Source organism: Ostrinia nubilalis, chromosome 29 (genome assembly GCF_963855985.1).
Source record: "Ostrinia nubilalis chromosome 29, ilOstNubi1.1, whole genome shotgun sequence".
Classification (NCBI taxonomy): Eukaryota; Metazoa; Arthropoda; class Insecta; order Lepidoptera; family Crambidae; genus Ostrinia; species Ostrinia nubilalis.
The window spans coordinates 2,277,234-2,298,299 of record NC_087116.1 but is presented as its reverse complement, the minus strand read 5'-3'; the positions used below and the strand labels follow the sequence as shown (position 1 = coordinate 2,298,299).

At 36.9% G+C, this 21,066-nt stretch overlaps 1 protein-coding gene across 2 annotated transcripts in view; it reads left to right on the top strand.

Annotated features, from left to right (window-relative positions):
• LOC135085669 (lysosome membrane protein 2-like) overlaps positions 1 to 21,066 on the top strand; it is a 68,064-nt gene that overhangs the window by 22,512 nt on the left and 24,486 nt on the right. The window contains exon 1 of one of the 2 annotated variants that reach the window (XM_063980459.1): positions 1,489 to 2,120. The exons of the other annotated variant lie outside the window; for it this stretch is intronic. Coding sequence (XP_063836529.1) covers positions 1,859 to 2,120 — 262 coding nt within the window. The 5' untranslated portion in view covers positions 1,489 to 1,858. Of the gene's footprint in view, positions 1 to 1,488; positions 2,121 to 21,066 lie in introns of those variants that run through there. 2 annotated transcript variants of the gene reach the window in all.

The following is a 21,066-nucleotide window of genomic DNA, read 5'->3' as shown; positions in this document are numbered from 1 at the left end:
ATGAACGGGGGCGGAGCATAATCGAGCGTGTGTGTGCAAACAATTTAGGCCCTTAAGGTGTCAAGGCGTTCGAGTCCCCGATAGTACCTACTTAAAGATATTTAGTCTGGGATCCTATAATAATATAAAGCAATAAAGATATTATAATTATGATTATAATGTACGAACGAATGTACAAATAAGAGCTATTTTCATTAGTGTATTTAGAGTTATTTTTCAGGGCGCACGGCCCCTGAGGAAAAAAGTATTCACAAACCTACAAGTATGAGTCTTCCAGAGACTTGGACCACTTTTAGCTTGGTCCACGGGCCGGTTCAAGCCAGTGACTTGGTCCATGGACCAAGCTAAAAGTGGGCCAAGGCGCTGGAAGCGAAGTATTGTAGTTTTGTACGGAACCCTCGCTGCTCGAGTCCGACTTTAACTTGGCTAGTATTTTTCTGAGCAGCTAATCTAGCTATTTTTTTTTATTAAAGTTTACTTGAAAGGGCGGGAAAAACCACCAGCAGGATATAGGAAGCTTGCACTATGACTTTCTTTTTTTTCTTTTCAAGGTTTAGCCAATGAATGTATGACGTTAATAGGTATTTCTTGGGATTTTTTTCAAAAAATATAATTATTTTATTTCTGATCCGCATAGGATATGACAAAATGGTAAAATACTTTGTATTGGAAATCGATAAGACCACCTAAATTCCCTATATTTTAGATAATTCTTTCTTTTAAAAAAACACCTGATGATGAGACGGAGTAAAAATGGTCTTGCTTGACGAGAGAAAATTTTTAGCAGTGACCTTATAGGACTCGAACCTCAGATCTCTTGATCTCTAGAATGCTGTCACTGCACTATCACTCAGACTAAAAGGTCTTATTTATTTAAAAAAAAATCATTTGCGCTAAAAAAAGCCAGTACAAAAGGCGAACTTATTGCCGTATGGCATTCTATACCAGTCTAAAATGTCTACAAGGATAATGCTCCAATTTCATGGCCTTACTACTCGATTTCTGTGAAACAATCTATTTAATTTGTAAATCTACATGAACCAATTTTAAAATACACTGTAACATAATATATTTTTCCTCGAACGTCGAGAAATAAGTTAGTTTTTTCTTCTTTTTTTTTAAGTTTTGATAGTCGTTCTAACTAAACTAAATATGCTTGTGTTAGGAGTAAGTTCATCACAATAGCCCAGCCAGTGGACTGGGATAGAACTAGCTATCTAATTGCAATCGAATGCTAAAACCATAAATTAATATTGGTCTATAAATTGTAGCCTTTATTTTCATTTCACATTGTTTTTGTAACTTTTCTTTCTGTAACAAAGCATGGCCGCCATAGACTGCGCATTACACAAAACCGCGAAGAACGTACCAGAAGCAACGCATGCGTATTTTTTAAACTCGTTCCTCCATACTAAACGTGCGCAATCTTGCGAAATTTATATAAGCTCAAGAAAACCACGCTGCCTCTCATTACTTAGTAGGCATTCATTCGACGTCTTGCTTTGCCGCGCATGCAACCTCCGCGGCATTTTTAGTATGTACTGCAAACGCGCGCCAAAATAAACGTCGAAGTGACAGTTTTTTAATCATCTAAAACTTTATGGCATCCTTTTTAAATACCACGTGATATTCCTGTGATATTTAAACTGTGATTTTGATAATGTGACTTAAGTGAATGACACTGTGTTTTAATCTGATGTTTACGGAATTTCAAAACGATTACAAACGTGTTTAAATCACGGAATTGATGACAAATAGTTTGGTGTAATTAAAAATCAATAAATACGTGATTAGTGTGTAGAAATAATACGAGTTGTGCAGACGCATTTTTTAATATTTGTGATTATTAATTAGCAAAATGAAGGACTTGGTGCAAATTTGGAACAGGGTAGGGACGCGGCGATACTCGAATGCGACCGGTGGTGATCGAGAATTGGGTGATTTATCGCATAATCGATTAAAAAAATCGGATATTAACACTTTTGAGTGTAACTTTGCGGAGTGTGAAGGACTAAATAACAAGTTTAACGATGATCTTGACTTTAACGGAAGGAGGGATGCGATTATAAATCGATTGTTCGAGAGGAGAAGAAAGGGGCAAGTGGGGAGACAGCCAAAATGTAAGTAATTAAAACTTTTTATCTTTTAAACTACATACTTTTGTCAGTCAATAGTTTAATCCGACTGTTAATTAATTTATCAAGTATGAAAATCGCAAAGCGCACATTACACCGATTTGGTATCGGTCTATTCCACGTACAAATTAGAATTACCAAACTATCATCTGATAAAAAGTTTTTTTTGTTAAAATTAGTAATAAAAAAATATCAAGTGATGAAAAAAAATAATCTGCGGGGACTGTTACAGTTTTTGTGTTAAAATCAGTGTAAACGCGCGTATGGATTATTTCTAATGAAAGATGTAATCAAAAGTTTTTTCGATGATGTTGCGGTCATTTATCTGCTTACCCAATAACTTAAATATTTACGAGGTTAATGTAAGAATAGTAATTTCTTAACAATTTTGCTAATTAGTTCGTATTCCATTAAAAAATGAAATGTGAATTGTATTTTTTTTTAATATTTTAATGATGGCATTGAATTTTCCTTTATTATTTGTCTTTAAATATTATTTTTAAGTACATTATTATTTTAAAGTTTGCGTAACTTACGGGACTATTTTTTATCCACAACGAGGAACTCTCGGCCGTCATCTCACCAGATCAAAAGTTATCAGGCAGAGTGTGTAAAAAAATGGAGTAAAAATAACACTTATTGCAACAAATCAGTATTTAGCTTGATAAGCAAACCAAATCATATCACTAAATACATTCAAAAAATATTATTACAGGCCTTTTTCCACCATAATCTGTTTAATTATTTTTAAACGATTACTAACAATGTCCATTTTAATCCCTTCTCAAATGAACAGAAATTGTATCACGTCATGTTAGTAATTAGTAAGTAATTAATGAAAACTTGGAATGTGCGCTTACGCATTTGTATTGATTTCGAATTGGGACTGCAGGATGTTGATAGCGATGTTCTCAATAATGATTTATTGCAGGATCGTATCAATACTGTCGACAGCACATAAACCTATACAGTTTTGTAGCAAAACAGCCTGTAATACAAAGAGATAAGACCCCACTGGGTTAGGCTTGATCTGCGTCGTCTGTTTATTATACAATTGAACCGTTATATGCAATGATGTAACATCATATACGATCCTGGTCCTGGTATGTCTTATCAGAAATGGACTCTTGTTCCCAAACTGTCACACTGAAACGAATAACACTGTTACTTTTTGGGAAAAAATCACATCAAGTCACACACTGTTACTCGATAGGACATTAGTTTACCTATATTCCCAAACAGTCACACTTTAACCTGTATTTTCAACCCTAAAATAAGACGTGTATCAGATCGTTAGTTACTCTCTTATCATAGGTACTAAATATTGTCTACCTAATGTGCATTCTAGTAAGTATAAAAATATAACAGTTAAAATATTTAGAAATATTGTTCATACTTAATGGACACAATTAAATCCATTAATATCCACATATCCAGGTACATACAAACATTGAAAAGCGCGCGGAAAATAATTAGAAAAGTTCACAATAAAATTCGCAAAAATACCGTTTTAAAACATATTATTATATCACGTTCCTCCTACTTAGTCACAGACTGAAAGTATCCTAATTATTTATCATAAATCATCTGTCATCGGTACTACATAATAGAAACGCGTACAGAATGCTCACTTCTTATTCAATTAAAAATATAGTTAAAAGTAAGCAGTAACAAGTAATAGTAACTAGTTTTTTTGTACTAGATATGTACCTAATATTTTTACTAAGATCATTCTGCATGACTGTCTCTAAAATGTTTTTTTTTTCGGTTATTGGCTTTGCACTGCTTTGCAAAAGAAAACTATAGAACCAAAGGCAGCAAGGCAGCAAAGGCACTACTACATTGTAATATGCGTGAAAAAAGAAAGGTCAACGGACTTTATGGCAATAATATAAAACGGTACTGTACTTATTACTTTCACAGTAATTAGGACACTCAAAAATGCATTACTTGTCTTTAATTATCATTTAAGTTTAGATAAACGGGACTATTCCCACCTCTCGTTCCCACCGCTGCAACTCCTGTGTAGCCAGGATCTACAGCTTGACCGCCAATAAAAACCCAACCAGTGAAGGTCAAGTTTGTCCTGTGTAACTTTAGATAGTAATTAGTGTTTCACGTGTAATAGTCACCAGCACGGATGTGGAATGACAATTAAAACTGTGTTATAATATTGTTTTTCTGCCACAAACAACCACAACCACTGATTGGGAATTTTACCCGGATCTTAACTAATTATAAAACGGATTAAAGTCTAAAAAAAAACTTTTTTTTTTCATATTAGCTAACCCGCCGATCTTTTAACCTATGTTCAGTATCAGAAATAATTGTAGGATTCTAAATTTTTCAAATCGGTCCAGTGGTTTCAAAGCCTCAATACAAACAATCAAAATATCTTTTCTCTCTAAAATATTAGAATCGTTCTTCTAGTCTAGTTGATTAAAAATAATAAGTAGTAATTAATTTATGGCCTATCATCTATTTTTTAATATTTTTTTATATTTATTCACTTGTCACTGATTTACATAAACGAAAATCATGTGATATTTTAAAGCAGTGAACCTTGGAACGTTTAGTTAGTTCCGCATTTGCAAGATCAATGAAGAAAATACAGGTTATGAAATAATTTACTATTAATTATTATTTCTAGCGTTAAAAGTCGCATCTCAAACTAAATTTTTGAATAACTTAAAAAAATGAAATAAGTGGGAATTCTTCAGCCCATCAAGAAACTTTAAGATGGGCTTCGCACCTTGTGCAATTTGATTTTTTCAAGTAATTTCCTATTTTTTGTATTAAAAACACCTAGCCTATTTAGCTATAAGCTCTTCTTGGTTCGGAGAAAGTTAATTGATGTGATTTTTTTAACAATTTAGTTATTTTATAACTCTTTTACCCTCTTTCAAATAACGTTGCCGATGTTTCTAAGTTTTTGTGTTATTTAATTTTTCTCTTTGTCTTTATTTTTTTACTATCGCATATCAAAGGACAAAATTGCCACAATTCATACGTAGTCATATTTTTTTCATACTTTTCATCTTTAAACAAAGATACTCCTAAAAACTCATAAAACTCATTTTTTTTTCTTCAAGTAGGCTTTTAAAAATCACTTACACGTCCCAATATTAACCCTACCACTGTTTCGGGACAATAAATGGGCCAGAGCTAAGAAGAAGCAGCGCAAGAAACTCAGTCACTATTGTCAGCCTCTTTTTCAAGGGTTTACAGTCTTTAATATTTAAAACAAACACAAAGATCTCACTGTAAATGATTACAACAAATTACAAGGCATTCCTTCTGGTCATTACCGTCAGTAAACAACACCTTTGTTGTACACTAGATCTGCGCGTCACACGGTAATTGACAGCGAGTGACGTGCGCGTGCGCGTTGTCACCCGATATTTTTAATTGTCACCCGATATTTTTAATAGTCATCCGATATTTTTTTCGCTCTGGAACAGAATAGTCTGATGTAGGTAATAAATGACGATAGATAAACAAGGACCAAATTATATTTCAATAAAAAATCCGCATGTTTATGCAAAATTGCATACTATACAAAGTTTTTAAGTCTTGTCCTTAAAAAGCCGCTGACTTAGAGCTTAAAATTTGTCTACAGAAATAATAATTGAAATCTAAATAATCTAGCAGAAATAAATCGGAAATCATAAAACTTGGCGTTTGTCATTCGCCAGAAACGTACTCTTAATACAATTCACCAGTTGGCTTTATACATGTACTTGTTTTTTGCATTAGATCCAAAAGCTTAACTCAACGCTAAACATTTTATAAATAAACCTCTGAAATGTAGATAAAACCAAAAAATGTCTCACTTAAGATTTCATTGAAAACCAAAAGAAAATGTCTTAAAGAATGGAAACGCTCAATGATTACCATGCCGTCCTCGCCGCCATATTACGCACGCGTCATTTCCTATCTCGCACAAAGAAATTCACGAGTGCACCAGATTGCTTACCTTTTACTTTTTATCTTTAACAGGTACACAATAACATGCATTTATCTTTTATATCTCGTATTATATGCTTTTTTTTAATCAAGAATATTAGTAATGTATTTGCACATCCTACTAATCCTACTAATAAGGTACTTGATACAAATAAGGCCTACGTTCTAATAAGGCCTATACATCAGAAAACACAGATTAATAAATCCAACCGGGATAATACTTCAAGGACACGTACTCATATGCCCTACAACCCGGTAGAGTGCAAGAGTATCCCGATCCACGATCCCAGCACCAATTGGCACGCGTTCTTCTAAGGTGGTGGGTGATTTCGTGCTCTCTTATAAAAATCTGGCGATTTCATCTTAAATTTTCGGTAAAATAACGCTGTTTTAGATTAATCTTTTCTTAGTAATCGTTTCTAAATATTTCTTACTAGCTAATAATTACCTTAATTTGTACCAATGGCTAAAGGTGCATTATTTGCAAATTTTTAAAAACAACAAGAGCGAGATATCTAATAAGGCCTAGGCCTTATTTCAGCATGGTAGGCCATATTGGATACTTATGTCAACACCTGTTTACGGACAAATTCATTAAACTAAATGAGTCCAAGAGTAACTAAATATTTATTTAATAAGAATGTTACTAACAGCACAGAAAATAAAAAGAAAACAGAGTTAAAAAAAAAACTAAACCTGTAACAAAAAGAAACAAAATACAAAACCTATAAAAAAATAAGAAAAAAAAGCCGTATGTATAATTCTAAAGGATAGGAGAATTTTAAAGCTGGTATTATCATGCCTGTCTCGAAGACAATGTAGCAGATATGTTACCATAAAGGACTGCTTCTGGTGGTATCATAAAGATTGTGTAAGAGTTCGTAAAGATGATTCAGTAGCCTTTTTATGCCCTGGTTCTAACAAAACTTGAGATCTCATTTTGTTTACAAAAAATCAAGACTAAATGATGTTCCTAAACTGATTTATTTAAAAGTTTTTATGTGTAGGCCTTATTCGAACACGGTGTTTTAATAAGCCCTATACAAAAAAATAATATTGTTTGTTTTTGATATTTTTTTTGATAATTTACGTAAAGAATCATTAGTTTGTTACTATGAATATTTAATTTTATCTATAATTTATGTATTATTCTTAATAAGTGGAATTTAAGTTTATCTAGAGATATACAGTATATTTCTGTTTACATGGTATGTAAAATTTTGATAACGCAAAAAAATCGACGTGTTTGATGTTATAAGATCGCATTTTGTTTAATACAACCTCAATTTTAAGGTCTACAGGCATTTGAATCATATAGGCCTTATTCCGTGTAGGTGATTTAATAAAGCCAAAATCAGTAGTTTCGTAATTTGCTTATTTTGAATAGGTTTAGTTAAAAATTGTGTTATTTTTTTGTAATATTGCTAAAATTAAAGGATGGAAGAAGTTAATTAACCTTGTTTTTGTTGACTGGCGTTAATATTTATTGAAATATAAGCATTTAAAGTTAGGTAGGCCTTATTTGTATCAAGTACCTTATTATAAATGCGAAAGTTTAGATGTCTGGATGTCTGGATGTTTGTTACTCTTTCACGCAAAAACTACTGAACGGATTTTGATGAAACTTTACAGTAATATTGTTTATAACCCAGAATAACAAAATAACCAATAATTTATGACGATATGTGACAAACGAAATTTCACGCGGGTAAAGCCGCGGGCAAAAGCTAGTAACTAATACATTCTTTCATTTATTTATTTAATTGAAAAGGCCAGGTATTACTCAAATACCCAATTCTTTCTAAAATTATAATGCACACAAGATCTAAATACAAACGGCGAACTTAACGCCATGGCATTCTCTGCCATTCAACCTTTATACCAAGCAGGAAATTATCAAAATCAATGGCAAAATCAAGCCTTTTTCCTGATTTATATTATGTCATACAATGATAGCTTGTATGTTATTAGAATTGCGTAATAATATGTTGTCTTGTTTGTGTGGTATATTTCCATTTACCGCTAATTCTCTGCTTTGTCATGACTTGTTAAACCTGTAATACGAGTTAATCGACGTAGAGGAAGCATTTTCAGTATGAACGGAATATTTTTGTATAGGCACTAGACACTAAAGACTATACAGGGTGGGAACGATAAGTGATCTCACTCGATTATTTCTAAAGTACACAAGATATCGAGAAACTGGTTACTGATCCTGAAAGTGCTTCATGAGGTCTTTCAAACCCGACCAATTAGGTTAGGTAGTTCCATACTGCATTTGTTGCAAGTTAATTCAATATGGATAAAAAATGCGATCAACCGTATTGTTAATATCGTAATAGTTTTTTAAATTAGTTTATTTGAGATTACTAATAGCAATTTGTTAATGACTATTAAGTGCTGTGACAGTTATTATTGATGTAAACTATTACTCGTATAATCATTATGTCATATTCTGGTATAATTATATTTATGTTAAAACTAGCTTTCCGCCCGCGGCTTCGCCCGCGTGGAATTTTGTCTGTCACAGAAAAACTTTATCGCGCGCGTCCCTGTTTCAAAAACCGGGATAAAAACTATCCTATGTTCTTTCCCGGGACTCAAACTATCTCTATGCCAAATTTCATCAAAATCGGTTGCGAGGTTTAAGCGGGAAAGCGTAACAGACAGACAGACAGACAGAGTTACTTTCGCATTTATAATATTATAGTTGGGATAGTTGGGATATAGAAAACTATGTTTAGCCTGCGTAAAATTCATCATCATCATTAGCCATAGCCATCAGTCATAAGACGTCCACTGCTGAACATAGGCCTCCCGCAAATTTCCATAATGACCGGTTGGCAGCGGCCTGCATCCAGCGCCTTCCTGCTATCTTTATGAGGTCGTCTATCCACCTCCATTCCAGAACCTTGCAGCCCCATCGGCCGTCAGTTCTGCGTAATATGTGCCCTGTCCATGATGGTTTTCGGTCTGTCACATAAGACAGACTGAGTTGACAGGTTCGAGAAATCTTACTATCACAAACTCAGGTCAAGTTACTTGATAACAATGTTACCATAATAATTATATAATTTTGTGCAACAATACAGGGTTACGGGGATTTTCCCACCTCTCGTTTCCACCGCTGCAACTCCTGTGTAGCCAGGATCTACAGCTTGACCGCCAAAAAACCAAACCATACAGGGCTAGTGAAAACTAAAACCACTACACCATGAATTCAGTGAATGTCATTGGCATTTCGACAAAAATGGCGGCGGCAGCAAATTAAATAAATAAATGAATAATTGTACTCTAAGATACCAGAACCACAGTTCTGGCTAAATCACCCCACTTTTCCTGCTGATGTCGTGAGGGCAAATAAGCAAACATCAGGCCTCCCCAACCCGCCTGGCCAGCGTGGGGAGTGTAGGCCAAATACTCCATTTGCCTCTGATAAATTAGAGGGTCATGCTCCTGCAGTGGAGACTAAATGACCTGATCCTTATTCTTCTACTACTTCCTTTGACACCCTGTATGGGACTAAATGATAAGTACACAGAGACTGTGACGGCAATGATAATGAAGAGTTATTTATATAAAAGATAGTATGTATTTATGTCTGTGGACATTCACCTAAAAACTAAGAAATGGGGTCGAGCACGCGTCTGACAGATAGTATGACAAGCTTACACTGGTGTTTCACCGCCTGGCTAGCTACCACCATCCTACCTAAGTCTGTGGCCATAACAATAGTTAGAGGTAAGATAGCCAGTTCCTCCGTGGTTGAGGATTCCGGGTGAAGCTCGCTTCCACCTTCGGCCTGATCATCACTTACCATCAGGTGATATGTATCTCAATTGTAAAGTATTGGTATGTAGGTCAAGAGCTTCCTCGTTGTGGATAAAAATAAATACGTACCTAGGTACAATCAGTGTCAAATAGTTCGTGACACCCAAAGTGGCCAAAAAGTTCGCAACACGTCTTTGTTACGATTGGAATAAGGTTGTGTTGTCAACTTTTTGGTTACTTTGGGAGTCATCATCTGTATGACGCTGACTGTACTTTAGATGTGAGTTTGCACTGTGTATTTTGAATTAAGGTCGTTAACCTTGTCTCTTCTAAGTTGAAATAACTGTCAAGTTGTATAGGCCTCCCCAACCCGTCTGGCCAGCGTGGGGAGTGTAGGCCAAATCCTCCATTTGCCTCTGGTAAATTAGAGGGTCGTGCTCCTGCAGTGGAGACTAAATGACCTGATGATGATGATGATGAATATCAGTTTTTAAAAAGCTTTTTTATACGTCCCAATGTAACTTTTGTAACTAACCCTGCCACTGCTTCGGAACAATAATATGGGCCAGTGCTGAGAAGAAGCAGCGCAAGAAACTCAGTCACTATTGTCAGCCTCTTTTTCAATAACTTTAAAGATTTTAACTGATGTGTGCTATCTATCATCATCATCATTTGAGCCACAGGACGTCCACTGCTGAACACAGGCCTCCCCCAATGATTTCCACATCACCCGGTTGGAAGCGGCCTGCATCCAGTGCCTTCCTGCTACCTTTATGATGTCGTCGGTCCACCTTGTGGGTGTGCTATAATAGGCAGCATCAAATCTATTTATTTGCCCTTGGTTTCTTAACCCATAAGGAGAGCAATTATTACTCATCATCATCATCATCATCATTTCAGCCATAGGACGTCCACTGCTGAACATAGGCCTCCCCCAATGCTTTCCATGTTGATCGATTGGTAGCGGCCTGCGTCCAGCGCTTCCCTGCTACCTTTACTCATCTATTACATTATTACTCATCTATTAAATAATTATAAATTCGTTTTAAAACTTGGGAAAATCAATAAAATCAATAAGACTTTAACTATTATACCTTCAATATTTCAAGGCCATTTTCAAAACCATCTATTGGTTAATATAATTACAAGTAACTATACAAAAACAATATTTTGAAATTGTCCAATTTTAAAGCCTCGGTGCGATACAATCATTTGTTTGGGAAACCATGCTCTATGGTGTCAAAATCAATTGGGAAATAAATTGAAAGTAGGTAGCGCACCGATTTCAATTTTACTTTAAAGTATACGTAGATTGTCAGTCTCTGACAAAGTAGAATAGGACCACAACCACTCTTCCCGTGGTTGTTTTTTTTTATCCACAACGAGGAAGCTCGGCCTGTATCTCACCTGATGGTAAGTGATGATCAGGCCGAAGGTGGAAGCGAGCTTCACCCGGAATACTCAACCACGGAGGAACTGGCTATCTTACCTCTAACTGCCGGAACACAACAATGCTGTTAACATTGTTGTTATGGCGACAGACTTAGGTAAGATGGTGGTAGCTAGCCAGGCGGACTTAGAACAAGCCCTACTACCACCAACCAAACCGAACAGAAAAATCTGCCCCCACTGGGAATCGAACCCGGGACCTCTGCGTCTGAAGCAGGTGGTCTTACCACTAGACCACAGAGGCGGTTAAGAGGCGACTAAGGGACAAATACGCGAGCATCAGGCCTCCCCAACCCGTCTGGCCAGCGTGGGGAGTGTAGGACAAATCCTCCATTTGCCTCTGGTAAAGAGGGTCGTGCTCCTGCAGTGGAGACTAAATGACCTGATGATGTATCGCCGATATGACGTCACACACGTAGGTCATCCGTAACATTGTTTCATAATCGTTTATCGGTCTACAGGTTTCATTTTTATCGGTAAATCATCGCTTGATTGACACGTACGAGTTACTTTTTGATTTGGTTTTGTTGGTTATACAATAAAATCGATATATTATTTTAAGTTCTTAGTTTTGTTGGAAACCTAGTTAAATGTTATCTTTGTAATTGTTTTAAATTGTATTCTGTGGTTGTGACTTCTGACACCATAAACAAAACATTATGAGACATTATCTAATACGATCCAAGCGAGAATCAGTACACATAAGTCATCATCATCATCAGATCATTTAGTCTCCACTGCAGGAGCACGACCCTCTAATTTACCAGAGACAAATGGAGGATTCGTCCTACACTCCCCACGCCGGCCAGACGGGTTGGGGATTCCTTATACCCTCTATATTCGTGTAAGCAATGATTCACTAAACTTCATTTCTATACAAAAAATACTGACGTATCGGATTATCCATTGCATTACATACAACTACATACCTACAATGTGTTTATTGAATGGAATATTCTGACATAACTGCATTTAATATAATTGCACTTACACACGTATATTCAAGGTTACGTCACAGTCCAGTTACGTGTAGAAGACCCAATCCAAACATGTTACTATTTGCATTATGCCTAATTAATGTGCTCATATAATGAAAGATATAATAGAGATTCTTGGATGGCTCAAACTTGGAGTGCAAGTGTGGTTTTGTTCCCCAGTCGACGAAGTACATGATGTCGTGCCCTACGTGCTTAAACAACTGCACGCACTAATGAAGGCTACTGACAACGCCACTCTTGTGGTGGAGTTTTTGGCTAACACTGACTGTTGTACGACAAAAAGAAGAAGCTGTCAACCATTCCAAAGTTACAATAAAAATATTATTTTACTAAATTAGTTGCAACACGCACAACCAGAGCTTACGTTAAATTTTTACCATTATTTAGTATCAATGCCCCAATGGCATAGGGCACACTGAAAACCAGCGTCGTGGCTTTCCCCACCGTGGGCCACGGCATATGCCGAGTGAAGTCCCATTGCGATGGGCATCGCTGTTGCAACAGGGTGGCACTGCTCAGTTCACTTTTTATTTCCTTGTAATAATTATGTGCTATTTCTATCTTTTTTCCGTATACTTTCTTTGTTCTCTAAGTTAGGTGATGTTCATCGTAATAAATATTTCCTTCTTTCTATCACATCAGTTGATCCAATAACACATTTCAAAAACCAAAACCTTATTTTGCCTCTCAATTATATTATTTACAAATAAATCATCACTTCCTACTTCTGTCAAAGACCAGATTATTCCAATCGGTATGCGAAAACAAAATACGGTTACTCTGTTTAGTCTTTGACCTTAAAACACGAAATTCTAAAAATAGCAGTACATTTTCAACCTTCCAAACCAAAAAACAAGCAAAAGTGAACACTGTGATTAAATTTTTAAAGGTCAATTTTGTTTTAAATGTGTTTTGTTTTGGTTCTAATTTTAGCAACGTTAAAAAATTCCGCTGTAAAGTTGGCCAAAGATAAAAATGCAAATGTGACAGACGAGGTCATAGGTAGTAAACAGTAAACTTTACTTGTATTTTGATTTTAGTATTTATTCACGGTCAAGAAATACATCAAACTAATTATTTATAACTTTTTTATTTAGTTTAAAGTGACAGTTACAAAATAATAATAAAGATTGAGTTGTGTAGCACCATTAAAATCATTATAATTAAAAATTACGATCTTGAAAATAAGGTTTACACAAGCTAGATCAAACTTTTTGCACAAACCTGCCATAATAATATTCTTTAAACCCCTTTTCACCCCCCTAAATTCTTATAAAATTATCTAGATTTATCCCTTATGTCATCCCAAATATTTTTCTCTCATCCTCACTCATGAATCACTCTTAGGCTGGCTTGCACCATATTACTTTAAGTTTAACAAACTAAAATCTGTCAAATTCCATACAAAAAGCACCGGTTATTGATATAGTTACGGTTAAAGTAAGTTGGTGCAACTCAGCCTTTATCATCAATCATCATCAACAGCCCTTTACAGTCCACTGCTGGACTATGAGCCTCCTCCACTATAGTGGAGGGTTTTGCCATAAGTAATCCCCACGCTTGGCAGGCGGGTTGGAGATCGCAGTTTAAAAGATTGATGTTTTTCAGAGAGCGCTGCTGCCCGTTCTCTGTTTGATGTGTAGTAGACTGTAGTCCCTAGGTCGCCTCTTACGACACCCGCGGGAAGAGTAGGGGTTGGTGACAAATGTATTCTACTCTGCCGTCACCACACGGCCTTAATTTTATTTTATTTGTTTAACAATGTTTCAACAGCATTCTTAACAATTACTTATCTCGCTTTTATCCCCTTTTCCACCCTCAACAACCTCTACTCTTCTCAAGTTGGTTCAAGGTCCTTGAATCAAGGATGATCAGGCATAGTTTAACCGTAACTATAACCATAACCGATGTTTTTGTATGGAGTTTGACAGACTTGACGTTCGTTTGTAAAGTAAAATGGTGTAACCCAGCCTATATGAAAATTTTCAATTGAAGTCCCGGGACAGACGGTACAAAATATCAGTTCTTTTTGAAGGACCTTCGGTCTTACCTCATTAAAATAAACTCTCGGTCTTACGAAGTTAAAATACTGGCCGATGATGAACTTAAGCAAGATGTCCAATGTCCACCACAAGTCGCTAGTCAAGTGTTTTGTAAGAATCATGGTTTGCCAGTTAGTCCAGTTGCCATCATTTGATTACATAAAGACTTGCTCAACTGAAGACAATGCTGTGATTTGTAGGGATGGGCTGAATTCGTCTCACAATGGAGTTTAGGAATATTAAAACGAACCACAAACCACAATACATCTATCTAAATATATAACTAAAAGGTGACTGACTGACTGACTGACATAGCGATCTATCAACGCACAGCCCACACCACTGGACGGATCGGGCTGATATTTGGCATGAAGGTAGATGACGTAGGCATCCGCTAAGAAATGATTCTACGAAACTCCACCCCTAAGGGGGTAAAACGGGATCCACGCGTACGAAGTCGCGGGCGGCCGCTAGTCTTTATATATCTTTACTATACTAATCTTATATTAGGTTTAGTTCTCACATCTTTCCCATTTACCTGTACGCCTCTGTAGGCTGTATTCTCACCTCTCTTTCCCACCGCTGCAACTCCTGTGCAGCCAGGATCTACAGCTTGACCGCCAATAACCCAACCAGTGAAGGCCAAGTTTGTCCCGGGGGAAAGTTAAACTGTCATTGGACCCGCAGCAGAAGCTGCCTAGTAAAATTAATAAAAAAAACTGGTATAGAATTGAAAACTGAACTAAACAAATCAAGCAACGTGACATTTCTCTACAAAGCAAGAATCATCATCAATCAATGAATCAATCAATTGATCGATGTACGATCAACGGCCTAATCTAAACAGTATAGCATCTTATTTCAATGTAACAGGTGTCATTTTACAACAACTATTTTATAACTTGATATGCTATAGTTTGTAAATAATGCAGATACAATTCACGTGTACCTATTTAAATACATGCAAAGCGAATTCTTGCATTCCATTGTTTTCTTTACCAATGGCGACTGGCAGATCAAGATAGCCTGATGTCTATCTAAATGGTAGGAAAACTGTTAATCAATCCTAAAAAAATCCATTCGCTAACTCTTTTACAATGCGAACAGCTAGGGACTGAAATTCGCTACCTGCGGCTGTCTTTCTCTATAATCCGGGCATCAACTTCTAGATATACCTACAGGTCTTTGTCGAACTCCTTTTGTTCTTCTGATTAATTTTGTTGCGGGTCCAATGACAGTATAACTTTCCCCCGGGACAAACTTGGCCTTCACTGGTTGTGTTATTGGCGGTCAAGCTGTAGATCCTGGCTACACAGGAGTTGCAGCGGTGGGGACGAGAGGTGGGAATAGTCCCGTAGGTCATCATACTATGCGTACATTTTCATTGAAAAACCCCATCTATCTCAACTAAACAAGTCTTTTAAGCTTAACTGATAGTTACACGGTTAGTAACATATTGGTTTGTAGCATGTGACAAATAAGTTCTATAAATGCGGATATTTAAATGTATATTATATACTCATGAATTATGCAAGACAAACCTAAATCTGAGGTCAGAGACACGCGGTTAACCGCAGTTACGTTTGTGAATACGCGACTTTAACCTAGATATTGTAGTTAAAAACGTGTCTTCAATATTATCTTCTACAGCAAAAAATATAACCCTCTTTTTACCGCAGTTAAGTAAAAACAGTATCATCATCATTTCAAGGATGTCCACTGCTGAACATAGGCTCCCAATGGTTACCTGAGCGGTTGGTAGCGGCCTGCATCCAGCGCCTTCCTGCTACCTTTATGAGGTTCTACGCTGCTCTTTCCAGCACTTGTCCTCCACTCCAGAACTGAAAGTAAGCCAAAATAGCCCTATGGTGTCGAACTGTCGAACCATAGGGCTATGTTGGTTCGAACCCCGTTGTCAGCTGGACTATTGTGGTGATCCCACTCGTAACACAAGCATGTTTAACTTGGCACGAGGGCTTATTGGGACTATTAGTAATGTATGCAATATTTTTATAAGTCTTCTTTTAGCATAAATCTACTCTTTACTAAGAGACAAAAATATGCGAATATCAAGCCTCTAGCATTGTGTATGAGGAACCCTTTTTGTTATTACAATCAATTTGAGAACATGCAAAAACTTTTCAGCAGGTTTAAAAACGTCGCGACTAAAACCGCTTTTAAAAGCTAGTATTGTATATCTTACAGTATTTACCCATGAACGCGGAAGGTCTAGTACCTACATAATTACATATTTTTATTCGACATCAAAAGTTGCAAATAGTTATTTTTAGCAGATCTATATTTAGCCAGTATTTTTCCGTTTAGGTATCAAGAATTCGAGATTCGAGACTGAGCAAAAAACTTGGAATCACTTCGAATAAATTATGGGTCAATTAATATCTTTTTATGTTTATTAACATAGAATAAAGTTGTGTTCAACAATTGTATTATTTTACTTTTTAATGTCAATGTGTATCATTTAGTACCAAATAAATATTTTTTCTTTCTTTCTTTCTTTCTTTCTTTACGTTTGTGAGCGTATGTTTGTACACAACGCAGAAACTCTTGGCCTGCATCTCACCTGATGAAAACTCATTTATTTTTGCAAGTAGGCTTCTAAAAAACACTTCTACACGTCCCAGTATTAACCCTACCACTGCTTCGGGAGAATAAATGGGCCAGTGCTAAGAAGAAGCAGCGCAAGAAACTCGGTCACTGTTGTCAGGCTCTTTTTCAAGATGGGATGGAAAGTGGTAGAAGGAAGCGAGCTTCACCCGAATCCTCAACCACAGGAACTGGCTATGTGACTTCCAAATGCCGAAACACAACAATGCTTCTAACGTTATTGTTCAGGCGACAGAGTTAGATAAAATGGTGATAACTCCAAGCAGGGTTAAACAGAAAAGGCCCCCACTGGGAAAAACAAGAGTTAAACTTACCTCCCCAACCCGTCTGGCCAGCGTGGGGAGTGTAGACCAAATCCTCCATTTGCCTCTGGTCAATTAGAGGGTCGTGCTCCTGTAGTGGAGACTAAATGACGTAATGATGATGAACAATCGAGTATTGTAATTTGATTAAAATTTCCACGGTAATCAAAACCTTTCCACGCTGAGTTGAACATAAGTGGGTCTTTCCAAACCTTTTGTGTTCAAATGTAATGACAAATCCTTATATCAGGTACTACTGAAGAAATTTACTCATCATTATGACTAACATCTAAGCCTTCTGTTTGCGGCAGAGTAGAACAGAACCACCCACTCTTCCCGTAGATGTTGCAAGAGGTGACTAAGGGACAAATATGCGTGCATCAGGCCTCCCCAACCCGTCTGGCCAGCGTGGGGAGTGTAGAACAAATCCTCCATTTGCCTCTGGTCAATTAGAGGGTCGTGCTCCTGCAGTAGAGACCGGATGACCTAAAACAATCATATTTAATTGAATTCTAGTTATACTTAGCATTGTTGAAGTATTATATGCTTGTGTAACTTTAATTTTAATGGAGTTAACAAGAAATTATTATTTATAATAACTGCTCATAATTTAATGCACACCCGCACAGACAGATTGAGGTGATTATGTCATTATTCCATTCGCATTAAATTAATTAGGTGTGGGTTTTCCTTAAAAATAAATATCCTGTACAATACTTGTAGAAACAACTCCGAAGGCTTCGTAAATAGATTGTAAAATAAATAAAACCTTCGTATTTTATTTTATTTATTTATATTGCATCAACCTCATGTATCAAGGTCTCCGAGATATTTTCGACAGAATGGAATAGAATCACCTCCGCTCTGCCTAAGAGCGACTAAGGCCCAGAACAGACGGTGAAACGTAACTGCAACGAAACTGCAACTTTTTGATGGTTCTGATGAATGAAACTGAAAGTTTCAAACTGGTCGCGTCATGTGTGGTCTCTCAACGGACGCTATGGCAGAAACTTAGATGCAACTCAAAAGTAACTAGCAGTTGCAGTTTCGTTGCAGTTGCGTTTCACCGTCTGTTCTGGGCCTAAGGGACAAATATACGAGCATCAGGCCTCCCCAACCCGTCTGGCCAGCGTGGGGAGTGTAGGACAAATCCATTTGCCTCTGGTAAATTAGACAGGGTCGTGCTTCAGGAGACCAAAATGATCAGATGATGATGAGATCGGATAAGATAGACTGACCTAGACATTGACAGAAGTTAAGCATCTATTGGTGGTTCCGGAACTAAAAACTATAGCAAATATTTCAAGATCGATTTAATCTAATTTTAGCATAACAAGTAACCAGTAATTAATCTCTACAAACTAAATATTATCACTTCCGATCAACTACGAGTATATATCTTCAAGTCTACTTCCGTAATAAAATTATTGGCTAACTAAAGGTTGGCATTTCACTAACTCGTTTGGACGTTAACCTCAGAGAAGCAGCTGCATTTCAAGTTCAAATTCTTAAATGGTTCGTTACAACTACAGGAAACGTCCACTGCTGGACAAAGGCCTCCCCCACGGACTTTCACAATGACCGGTCCTGCGCTGCCCGTATCCAGGCGCTTCCTGCGACCTACACCAGTTCGTCGGTCTACTTAGTAGGAGGTCTGCTTGCGTCTTCCAGCCCGTAGTCGCCTCCAGATTTCGGGATCTATTTTGTCCCAACGGCCATCAGTTCTATGACTAATATGCGGGCTTTCCACTGCCACTTAAGTTTGACAGTTTCTAATGACTTTCCCCCGGGACAAATTTGACCTTCACTGGTTGGGTTATTGGCGGTCAAGCTGTAGATCTTGGCTTCACAGGAGTTGCAGCGGTGGGAACGAGAGGTAGGAATAGTATTGCCACTTAAGTTTGGTAAAACCTTACATGGCACAAGCTGACCAATGCCTTATCATCATCATTTCAGCCACAGGACGTTCACTGCTGAACATAGGCCTCCAATGATTTGCACATCGCCCGGTTGGTAGCGGCCTCCATTTTTTTTTTATCCACAACGAGGAAGCTCTTGGCCTGTATCTCACCTGATGGTAAGTGACGATCAGGCCGAAGGTGAAAGCGAGCTTCACCCGGAATCCTCAACCACGGAGGAACTGGCTATCTTACCTCTAACTGCCGGAACACAACAATGCTGTTAACATAGCATCCGGCTATATACAAAATAAACACATTTCACACGTACTATACATTGAAATATTAAAAACAATGTCGTGGTCTAATTTTTAATGTTTTCCTTGAGGCGATGACATTATATAAACCCGGATAAACTTAAAATGGGTCTAGTCTTTGTAAGTTGGATTATGTACTTCCGTTTTTGTGGTTTCTTAAATATTATGAGAATGATATCATGAAAAGTCAGACGTAGGATTATAGATGACCCACGCCACATGAGTAAAGACTTTACTCATGTGCCCACGCTGAACTGTCCCACCAAACTCAATGACAGGGGGGCGCTACCATCGTTAACTAAGTATATGGTTTCCAACATGGCAAAAATCGGAACCAGCGATCCGGAATTGACGGTGGCGCCCCGCTGTCAATGTCATGGATAGGACAGTTCAGTATATTGGAACTATACCCACTATACCTAACTACGTCTTCTTGTCTTGTCATTAGGCAAATGACATGAAGGTGACGATCATCTCAATTCGTCTGGTCTAATAATGACGTTTTAAAGACAGTTATTGTAGGTTAAGCACCAAAAAAAATATCCTTGCAATGTTTACAAGGCGCTGTCTAGTCCCAAACTAAGCAAAGCTTGTCCTATGGTTACTTGGTTACCTACCAGACAACGGATAAAAAAGCACTTGAATGCTTTTTTGTAGATTATATTATAGACCTATACAGGGTCCATAATGATCTATTTAGCTTTAAGCCTTATCTATCCTATGTTACATTATGGTGATGCAAATAAATATATCTATCTATCTATCTACCTAGCTTTTGTAGTCCGCATAGTTCAACATGAAATCTCAGAAACTACAAGTGCTAGGGCTAGGAGTCTCAAATTTTGCATGGGGGTTCCTTTTAGAACGTGGGTATTCACTAATACGGGATTTTACAAAATTCCAACCCTAACGGGATAAAACGGGATCCACGCGTACGAAGTCGCGGGTGGCTAGTGTATTATGTTTTCAGCCTTGTTTTGTAATATCATAGATTTAACGTATAATATTATTATGATATATTTCTTATATTGACGCGCAAATTGTTGACCATAACCATAACCACATGACCTTTACATCTTTATTATTGTTACTTTGTAGTTATAAATAAAAAGGTTAAACCAACCGGATTGGATAATCCTAGTTAAACGCAGTAATATTCCATCGATATTAAACTGCGTCATGTAACAAAAATAGTTTAATAACAAAAAATCTTGGTCTTCTACGAAATGTTTTGAGCAATTTTACATAGCGTCATCTAGTCCCAAACTAAGCAAAGCTTTTAAATAAACTCGAAAAAATCGACTTCGATTTTTCAAATTCAAATTCAAATTCAAAACGTTTATTGCATGTCACATTACAATTTATATGTTGTTGCAAAAATAGAGGTAGGTATACATGTGACGCCCTGCAATATGTAATATGAAAATATTACCTGAATTCCACATTTACCTATGTTTTACAAATAAATGATTTGATTGATTGATTGATTGAAATAATGTCCGTATTCCCCTTCAATACCAAATTTTTAAGTGACCCTATGGTACCAACACATAACAGGAATTT